This window comes from Jatropha curcas, chromosome 9, assembly GCF_041381405.1.
Source record: "Jatropha curcas cultivar XTBG-Jc1 chromosome 9, XTBG_Jcur_1.0, whole genome shotgun sequence".
NCBI classification, from domain to species: domain Eukaryota; kingdom Viridiplantae; phylum Streptophyta; class Magnoliopsida; order Malpighiales; family Euphorbiaceae; genus Jatropha; species Jatropha curcas.
The window spans coordinates 25,517,483-25,528,249 of NC_143159.1; the positions used below are offsets into that span (position 1 = coordinate 25,517,483).

General features: G+C 29.6%; 2 protein-coding genes across 2 annotated transcripts; one reads left to right on the forward strand and one right to left on the reverse strand.

Annotated features, from left to right (window-relative positions):
* Positions 1 to 354: 354 nt before the first annotated feature.
* On the forward strand, positions 355 to 1,250 carry LOC105640504 (Integrase-type DNA-binding superfamily protein). Its single transcript, XM_012224839.4, has one exon. The coding sequence runs from the start codon at positions 634 to 636 to the stop codon at positions 1,138 to 1,140; it is 507 nt and encodes a 168-aa protein (XP_012080229.3). The 5' UTR covers positions 355 to 633; the 3' UTR covers positions 1,141 to 1,250.
* Positions 1,251 to 4,258: 3,008 nt separating this feature from the next.
* Positions 4,259 to 7,331, reverse strand: HSD5 (hydroxysteroid dehydrogenase 5). Its single transcript, XM_012221934.4, has 6 exons — positions 6,969 to 7,331; positions 6,508 to 6,700; positions 6,082 to 6,167; positions 5,812 to 5,943; positions 4,941 to 5,105; positions 4,259 to 4,760 (listed from the first exon to the last, which is right to left on the reverse strand). Exons 1-6 carry the CDS (start codon positions 7,149 to 7,151, stop codon positions 4,461 to 4,463), a joined length of 1,059 nt encoding a protein of 352 aa, XP_012077324.1. The 5' UTR covers positions 7,152 to 7,331; the 3' UTR covers positions 4,259 to 4,460.
* Positions 7,332 to 10,767: the final 3,436 nt, after the last annotated feature.

Consider the following 10,767-nt stretch of genomic DNA (forward strand, 5'->3'; position numbering starts at 1 on the left):
TTTAATGTGTTAAATAAATAAAAAGTATAATCAATTACTTTATAATAATATTTAAAAATTATTTATTATTTTTGTAATAATTATAAATAAAATTATTAATTTGAAAAATTAATCTTAATATTCATTATTTATAAGATTATTAGTGTCCAAATATAATATAAAAATAAATCATTTTGCAACATCTGATTATAATCTTTATAATAATTTTTTTTAAGGGAAGATTTTTTTTTTTTCGGTTTGTTTGTTTGCATTATAAATTCCGCAACACGTTTCAGGACCAACTCTTTAAGGCCTCACGTTTAATTTCAAAAAAGCCAATACTCAACTCAATTTGCCCTTTTTGCCCTCCTCTTCTATTCTCTGTTCTGACTTCTGAGTTATGGTCTCTCCAAAACACTTCCCATACCATTAACTAAAACCACCGCCCACTTCTCCCATTGGATTATAATATAAATAATTATTATTTTATTCATTTATTTTCATTTTTGACCTTTGAAAATTTTGACCTTCTTTCTGTCATGACTTTCCACTTCTCAACCTATATATTCATATTAAGCATTTCATGTTTCTTTATTCTCACCATTGCCACTGCGATTTCAAGAAAGTCTTCCTTGTTCACACTTTTGCAAGAAAATGAGCGGTTCAAGAACTACTACGACAGCTGAAACAGCTAAATACAAAGGAGTTCGCCGGAGAAAGTGGGGGAAATGGGTTTCGGAGATAAGAGTTCCCGGAACACAAAGGCGGCTCTGGTTAGGTTCTTATTCTTCCCCGGAGGCAGCTGCGGTGGCTCATGATATAGCTTCTTATTGTTTAAGAGGACACTCGTCCATCGACAGCTTAAATTTTCCCGATTTAATGTTGCCCGCGAGTGTAAGAGGGGACATGTCCCCTACGTCTATACAGAAAGCAGCTTCAGATGCTGGTATGGCGGTTGATGCGCAGATGATAATGAACAGAGTTGGGTCTTCTGATAATGAAGTTAATGGAAATGGTGCAGTTCTTGGTTCTGAGACAGAGCAGCTCGAGTGGGGAGATGTTGGTGGTGATGGTGGTCGTGGGAATTGGAGTGGCAGTGGAAGTCAGTCCAGAGATAGTGGAGACAGTTTAAACATTTCTGTTGAAGATTACTATTTTTAGTTTCTTATTATCTAGATTAAAAATGGTGATCTCTTTATAGATATAGCCTTTCGATGTGTATATACTATTTAGCTATATATATCAATATGATATGATTATGTATTTGATAATTTGAGCTTTCTTTCAAAATGATCCAACGGCTAGGAATAAATTTGACACGATATTTAGAAGATAATTTTTAAATATATTTTGTTAAACAAAAAAAAAAAATCTCAAGTGCAAGTTGAGTATAAAATTGTATCAAATATTATAGTTGCTTATAGAAAGAATTCTATAAATAAATAAAAAATGAAATTCACAGGAAAAAAAATCAATTCTAATTAAAAGTTCTCCAAAGATTGTCTTCGGCAAAAGCTTTTAGCGCTTTAACTAAACACTGTTTTTTTAGAGTATTCGATAACATAATGTCTGAATTAACTTTTTTAGATTAGATGTTAATATAATATTTTATAGTAAAAAGTCAATCTATGTAAAATTTAACTTCTAGCATTTTATGAAAAACTATTTAAATATTTTTTAACTAAATAAACAGTTAAAAACTATTAAAATAACTAACAATTATCAAAAATAAATTTTTACCCAACATACTCAAATAGTTGCTCGCAAAAAAGAAGTCTACAAATATATTTTCTTCGTTTCATATAGGTTCCACAATCTTTAATAGTAGCCACATGACCAAGAAAATTATAATGAAAGATGTTTTCGATTCGTCGAGAACTCATACATCAAATCAATAATTAATTGCTATTTTTTATAGTATTCGGTAACATAACGCTATTTTTGAACTATTAGTAGCCATAATTTTTGACTAAATGCTATTTTTTTTATAATATTCAGTAACATAACGTCTGAATTAGCTTTTTAGATTAGAGGTTAATATAATATTTGATAGTAAAAAGTCAATCTATGTAAAATTTAACTTCTAGCATTTTATGAGAAACTATTTAAATAGTTTTTAACTAAACAAACAGTTAAAAACTATTAAAATAACTAACAGTTATCAAAAATAAATTTTTACCGAACATACTCAAATAGTTGCTCACAAAAAAAAAGTCTACAAATATATTTTCTTCATTTCGTATAGGTTCTACAATCTTTAATAGTAGCCACATGACCAAGAAAATTATAATGAAAGATGTTTTCGATTCGTGGACAATTCATACATCAAATCAATAATTATTTGCTATTTAAAAAATTGATCTTATTATTATTATTATTATTATTTTATCTTTTTTATAAAAATATGGATACTTTTCTTTATCAAATGTTTTATTTTGTTCACTTTTTTTTCTTAATGGATATTTTGTTGACTTAATATATTTGTATATATTTATATTCTGAAATCCGAACCGGATTTAATTAAGAGTAAATAAAATATGTACATGTAAATTTAAGAAAATTAATTAATTTACTTTTAACGGATAATTTCACTGAAATTGCAACACGTGAACATTATCCTGTTATTTATTTATTTATTGGGAGTGGAAAATAAATTTGCTATTGACTTCACTAATTTCCAGCCGACTCATTTTACCAAAATTTTGAAAATTTATTTTGGCCAATAAAATGTACCTGGGACATAAAAACATAAGATATTAATGTCATTTCACATCAAATCCAGGTGTACTGAATGGATTTTCCAATACCCTTTGACGGTTTCAGCCTTGAAAAGGACTTTCTTCAAATGCATGCATCATGCATGGCCTCATCAAATATCCGTAGCTGCGATTTGTACTTCTGCCGCAGTCCCTGTGCTTTTTATAAAAAATACTGTGAGATTTTAATTTTTATTTCGATATATTAAACACTTATTTTATAGAATTATATTAATTAAAATATTTAAATTTGTAAAAATTATTTTATTAAATTTTTAAAATTAGATCAATTAAATATTTATTAGATAGTTGAAAAATATAAAAATTATTATTATAAAAATTATACTTATATATTAAGTAAATTGAACACTCATCTCTAAATATATCCTTTAATTAGAAATGTACTTTATCGATCAGGTGTGATCTTCTCACTTATGTGAGAAGTGAGAGGTCTCGAATTTATAGTCCTCTTAACCTCTGTAGTTTTACCAATTTAATGAATTAAAGAGAAAATTATCTATATTATATAGTCTATAGTATTATTTTGATCCATTGGAATTTCTTAATAAATAAAAAAAAGTACAAGTGCACTTTAATAACCTAAAAAATGGGCTATTGACTTGTGAATTTGCTTCTCATTTGTCGATATTAATACCTCCTTAGTACAAGTGAATTTTTGGTCAATAATATTAATTATCTTATCCACAAATAATCCTAGTCCTATATGATTGGATAACATAATATACTTCGATTCATCAAAATTAAAATTTGAGATTACAAAAGAAAGATTACGGTTAAATATAAATATAATTTTAAATTATATTTAAAAATAATAAAGAGCTACTCAAATAATAAAATATAATTAAATTTAACGAACAAGCTTATCTGGCAACTATAAATGCTTATTTCTTGCAAGGGGCAGACCATGTCCAAAGTCTTCTTTTACCTTAAAATCTCAATCAGTCAAACAGGTATAGAGTTGACAGATTATCCAATCATACATTAATTAATAGATGTGAGCTCATATTAATGACTCACTGCTCCTTCTAACCTTGACTTGTCATCGTCAATTAGTACTTTCTAATTAGCCTCCAAAATTTATTCAATGCATTCTTTTTTCGAATTCTTTTTTATTATTTAGGTGATTTTTTTTTATTTGAATATTTGGAGAATATTCAAATTTATTATGAAGTTGTGAAATTGTAATTAATTCTTTTTTATTATTTGGGTGACTTTTTTTTATTTGAATATTTGGAGAATATTCGTACCTGGATCTATTACGAAGTTGTGAAGTCGTAATCTATTATGAGGTCGTGTACGCTATTTGAATGACTTTAATATATTTAATAAGTATATATATATATATATATATATATATATATATATATAATTTTATTATTAAGGTAAAAAAAAAGGGGTGCAAATTAAAATTTCTTTTCATGTGTTTACAGAATATATATTTCAACTGCAAACCGGATCTACTACAAACCGCCTAAAGCCGAGTTAAATCAAACCAAATAAAGTTCATAAATCTAAATTTTTATTTTAACATTGAACAAATCACAAAAAAAATCCCCACTTATTCATCAAATTTCACAAAAATTCCAAACTGATGCCTCAAAACACATATTTTGTTTGATCTCTTTTTCCCCAATAAGTATACAAACAAGACCCTCTAAAAGAAGATCCTAATTACATAATTCACTTGGCCAAAGGCTTCTTCTTTTATTCAAGTTTCTGCATCTGCAGGAGACTGTGGTTGTTGAAGCTAACAGGACCGGTAAGAAGTTTCCTAGGAGAGCTTCCTTCAATCATAGGTCTTCCGGTGCCTACAAGAGAAGTTCTTCTTGCGCTATGCCCCGATAGCAGTAACCGAAATGCCCAGTTGAGAACACTTGGTGCAAAAACCCTATACAGAAGGAATACATCATACCAGCTTGGAAATTTCACATAATGATTCCCTCGGCAAGCCCCGGATACTATCAACTTTGCATACTCTTCCACCGGACCACCAGCCGCTTGTACCTAAGATAAAAATGTGATTAGTTTAGAGTATATAATAGTAACTTTAGTAGCCGAGCAATCAATGTGTATATAACATTCTATTAGTTGATCACTTAAGGTTACGAATATTGACAGAACCATGTTGATGAGGTCCTATGTTTAGAATGGTGCAGATATAAAAGCTATTGAGTAAAGACTTGCCTCTCTTTCTTCTATCCATTGCATCTCTGCACCCTCCTCTATCCGGAACTTTCCTCTGCTCATTTCGCTTCCAATCCAACCATGCGTTGCGATTGTTATTCCAATATCATCATTCAATTCGAATCTCAGTGTCTCATAGAAGTTTATCAAAGCAGCTTTTGCAGCCTGCCACAAAATGAAAAATGCACATTATAGAAAATTAAGAAGAGAAGAAAAAGATTTTAAAGAGGAAAAACATCAATTTCTGTTTAATTTAATTTCTTTTTTGTTGCTCAAATATTCGGCTAATATCTATAAGATACTAATATACATATATATAGACGATCCCAATTAGTTTAGAATTAAGATTTAGGTGATATTCAGTTGGAAGCAAGTACACGAACTTTCCGGAGAATTCAAAAGTGTTTTTGTTTGGTGTATGTTATCAATTATACTTTTCAGAAAATATGTCACCCAACTTCCCTCGTCAAGAGAAGTAACTTTCTCAAGAATAGCCAGAGAAATGCAATTAAGTACTATGAACTTAGCAATTTATGTTATTATTTAAATACATTCAAATTTATGTTATGCATATTATTGTCTTTTGTAACTCTAGAGCAATTTACTTCCTGAAAATTATAAAATAATTTCCTTAGAGATGTTCTTTCTCGAAACCAAAGAGTCTTGTTCACTACGACTCCTTTTTCTTTTTCTTTTTTTTTCACCTCTTTTGACAACTAAAATGTACGTAGTCTCATCTGCTAACTAATGTTATAAAAACAGAACTCACTTTTTTTATGATTTGCAGGACAACTAAATATCATAAACTAAATGATTGCATTTCAAATAAATAATAGAAGTAACAATAATCCGAACACTATATATTACTCACAGCATATAAGCTCATTCTTGGCAGAGGTAACCAGTTCTCAATCGCGGCATTAACAATGATTCGCCCGTTCGTTTGATGAAGATAAGGAAGAGCAACAAAAGTCGGATACACATTTCCCCAAAAATTTATGTCCTGAAAATCAACAATTGATTCCACAATATTTCAGGACTAATTTCTAATAAAAACAAGTGCATATAATACTATACTAGCACAAGTTCAAACTTTTCATATTATCTTCAAAAACACAATAGCATTTACAATCCTAATTACCAGCAAATGTGGGAACACAGAGGTATCTGTAACTTCTTCCATATAAAATGTGTGTCCAAGACTTGCCGTATTGACTAGATGATCCACTGCATATCGAAAAATATAATCATCAGACAGTATAATCTGTTCATTTTTTGAAAAGAATAATGCCCAATTTACCTAAATTTGATCATGAATGTATAATTTACCCAAGATTGAGTTTAGTTCTTGGATCAATTTTAACAAAAACATCCAATTTAGGCTCATTTTTTACCGAAACAAGAATAGGCAGCGCGTTTGAGCTGAGAGAAAATCATGTTAGTCGCTTTTCTTATTGTGTGTTTCTCAGGTGCACTAAACAGTCAAACAAGCCAAATTTCGTGTTGAGATCGATCCAAAAGATGAATTTCGGGTAAATTACAGGTTACATATATGAATACAGAATACCTCGTCCATAGAAGTTTATGGTCTCATTGACAAATCTCCGACAATCATCTTCCTTGACAACATCTGCAGCTATAATAGTAACATGTTTTGCACCGACTTGTCTAGCTTTCTCACTAATCCCTCGGAGTCTGTGTTCTCTCCTTGCAATCAATACAAGATTTGCTTTTCTTTTTGCATATTCATATGCAATTTGCTGACATTAATATTGCAATTATCAATTTCTGATTTTGACCCACCAGAAAAAATGTAATATTGAACCAAAATTGAGTTTAGGAAAGTGGGAATCCATTCCCATTTCAATCTTTTTAAAAGTTGTTCATCCAAAATAATTACTGTGAGAAAACCTTAAACAACAGATAAAACTGTATGGAGGGAGTACTAATTAAGGTAAATCAAAGCATAAAAATACAATTAATTAAGAAAGAACGAAAGAAAGAATGAAGAGAAGGTAAGAAATTTACCTCTCCTATACCAGAAGAAGCACCGGTGACAATAACCACTTTATCTTCCATATTTTCACTGATAAAAGATTTATAAAACCACTCACAAGTATTTATAAAGCACACGGCAGGCCATGCACAAGCCAACATCACTAAACTTGCAGGAGGCACAACCCAGTTCAACACAGAATTCACAAAATCCATCTTAATTTGTTAATTTTAAGAGGAAACAAAGAGAAGGGGAGAAAAAACACAGCAGCAGATAGGTATTGTTTGATCTAATTAAGGGCTTGATTGGTTTCAGACATTATTAACAACATGCAAGAAGGATTATAAGTACACGTGGTGGCTGTAGAGCTGAAGCAAATGACGAATGGAAGAGTTGTTTGGATGTTCTTGCATGATAATAAATAACCATGCATTATGTCTTTACTGAAAGATGGCACCATCTTCATTTCTTCGAGAGACACCTGTTCTTTTTTTCTGTACTTTTGAGTTTAACATTTTCTATGTCCAGGATTAGAATTTTAAGAATGGATAACAGGATAAGGAGAGAAAGAAGATAATATATATATATATATATATATATATATATATTATATCCCTTGTTTCATCCAAAGTATTGTCCAGTTCCTAACAAACTTCTCTGGCATTTCTCTTAATTTATTATTATCTTCTTTTTTCGGTATATATGCGAAATTTTTAAAAGAAATCCAAGCATTCAGCTAATGAAATATTGTTTTTACAATCCAATTTACTTAAAATTATAATTGAAATACGAAAAATTAAAATTGAAATTCTTTAACTATTAGTTAATTTAGTTGGTTTTCTTACTTTTTCTATGAACGTAAAAAGTAAAAGGTCTCGAGATTAAATTCTTTTCATTGTTAGAGTTTTCACCAATCTGTTGAATATACGGAAAAGCTACGTACTCTCTATTGCATAACTATAATATTTGATTCATTTTGCTTCTAATGAATTAAAATAAAGGGATAATTATATTTGTGGTGTATAAATTTTTTAATTTGTTTATTTTAATGTCTAAATATGAAAAATTTGCAATTGAACTATTAAAACACACGTAATCAAATGTATTTAGCTGGATTGTTTTTCCGAAAGGTTACAATTTACCATTTAACTCTGACCTATGATATTCAAACATAAAACATTTAATCAATCCACCTCTCTTTTTTCATTTATTTTTTTAAAAATTTTTTATTGCCTTGTATCTCTTTTTTAAAAGAAAATCATAAATACTCTTTTCAATTCTAAAATAAAATGAAAGAGAAAAAAAAAGAGAGTAACAATCTAGGAAAATAAAAAAAGTAAAATAATGAGATCAAATACTTTAATTTCATTTTTCACTAAGAAATTCCAGTTAAATGCGCTTAATTATTTAAAATTTTAATTGTAAGTTTTTTCAATTTAAATACGAAAAATAGAAAAATTAAAAGTTTAAACACTAAAAATATAATTAACTCTAAAATAAATAAATAAGTGCCCAGAGATTACTCAAAGTAATTGCCAGATCAAATTTTTTTTTTTTTAATTGAAATAATATTATTTCTTGTGAATAATATTGTTAATGTGATTGTTTAACCAAAATATTAACAAAAAAGACTTATATCCAGTTTAATTATTAACAAAATATACTCTTCTTATACAATCTTAATTAATTAGATAAAATTAAAAATATCTTTTTTTAGGTCATAATTGAAATATCATTAGAAATTTGACAAAATCAAACATCCAACAAATAACTATACATCCATAATAATTTACACAAAACAACAAATACCCTATCTATCATACCATTGGGGTTTGGTTGACTACAAAAACTTATGAGTTTGAGGAACATTTGGGCCGCCATTCCACATTGGGCTGAACCCTAAAAAAAATGGGAAGTCACGTTTTTTAATACTAACAATATAAATAGCTAAATTTTTCAATACTGCGCAACAAGTGAGTAGTGTACCATACATACCCTCCCATTTCAACTACATTTAATACCCAGCAAGTCTCAGATTTCACTAACACAAAGCATTTATTAAAACAAGCGGAAAAAGATCTCCTTGTCTCATTTATGTAAGTTTATCATATTATCCCTCAGTCTCGGTCTCAAAATGTAAGTCATTTAAAATTTTACAAAAAAATTAAAAAATCAATTAATTTTCCTAGATTATAACAACCTTAAAAATAATTTAACTAAATTAACCTTTATCTCAACTCATAGTTACTTGTGAAAATATTTATTATATCTAAGGTAAATAAAGATAATATAGAAAAAACATCATTTATTATTCTTTAAAATACTCAAAATAACTTATATTTTAGACCTAATAATCACCCCAATACGACTAATATTACAAACTAGTTCAATAGAGACCTGGACTGACTAGAAATTAAAGAGCAAGAAATGAAATCAGAGGGTAAAACTGCAAATTGTAACACAACTTGCGAGGTTTGATTGAGCAGATGCACATACAGTTCCATGTGTGTAGAATCAACATTACACAAGTACCTTGATAAGACAAGCAATTAGGTTAACAGTTTTTTAACAGCAGAGACCCGAGAAGCGAGCATTCAGAAACTGCAAGAAGCCATTATATATATACAAGGCATTTGCTCAGGTATAACACTTTCTTCATCATCTTATGGTTAAACGAATTCCCATCTTAATTCTTGCTAGCTGGTCTCATCAGGCTATCAACAATTAATTTCCATACTAAAAGAAAGATTAATAGCACGAATTTACATCTTGTCTACTATAACAACTATCAGGTGCAAAGTATGAAACTAAAAACCCAAAACGACAATATAATAATGAGGATACCAATACCAGGAAAATAGAATACCCTCAAGCATCCAAATTAAGAGCATCATAAACTCTTTAAGGACTTTCACTACAGAGGAACGCGGGCACTGCAAATCAACAGACAAGAGAACCATTGAATGCAAAATAATACTAACGATCAACACTAAAAACTATTCTTAAATTGAAGACTAGCTTTTTAAGATGAACATACAAACAGGTCATCCAGAAGACCTTCAGAAATACAAATCACAGCGAAACTAAACTAAACCTTCCATCCAGTTACAAACTACCATCACAAGATTAGAATTGCAAAAATATTCAACGCGAATGTAGTTAAATGTGACTGCACTACCTCAACAGTTGTTTTGAATCCAACAGTCAGTCATCACCTGCTAGTTTTCCTGAAAACAATTCGTGGCAGTTCCATCTCTAGCAAATTTCCTGCTGTCTATCTACGTTCTTTATTCCTACAAGGGCTGGCCTCATTTCTCTTGCCATAGTAAAGTTGGTCTGCATTTTTTCATGCCAATTAGATTTGACCAAACAAGTGTTTTACAAAGAACAAATGACACGTTGGGTTAAGTTCTGTAAACAGTAAAACTGGTATACTTAATCAAGCTGTATAGGTTTTCAGCTCACATTCTCGTCTAAGACAAGTTTGGAAGACCTTACTCACCAAACACATAAGGCGAAAATCAATTTCAATTTAAAATTTAGGCTTTGTAATCAGACATCAGAATTTATTACGGAAAAAAAAAATTAAAATTGAATTAAACCCCAAATTCCACACAAACACCTATTGGCCAACATACCCCAACTTGATTAAGTAACAAGATCTTGAACCCAATCCCGAGGAACCCTCAAACTGGTGTAATCCATTATTCATTTACAAAGATTGAAATCAACTCCAAATTTGCAAACATGGAAAAGAGTTAAAACACAGTCTAGCTAACTTGTTATAATCCTAGAGACTAGAGTCCATTACATGTACCCATCTAGCCACCT

Excerpts from the sequence above, each read along its gene's own strand:
- LOC105640504 (XM_012224839.4), top strand. The coding sequence starts at position 634 with ATGAGCGGTTCAAGAACTACTACGACAGCTGAAACAGCTAAATACAAA.
- HSD5 (XM_012221934.4), bottom strand. The coding sequence starts at position 7,151 with ATGGATTTTGTGAATTCTGTGTTGAACTGGGTTGTGCCTCCTGCAAGT. Across the intron at positions 6,701-6,968 it reads CTTCTTCTGGTATAGGAGAG|CAAATTGCATATGAATATGC; the intron begins GTAAATTTCTTA and ends TATTAATGTCAG. Across the intron at positions 5,944-6,081 it reads CTGTGTTCCCACATTTGCTG|GACATAAATTTTTGGGGAAA; the intron begins GTAATTAGGATT and ends GTTGATTTTCAG.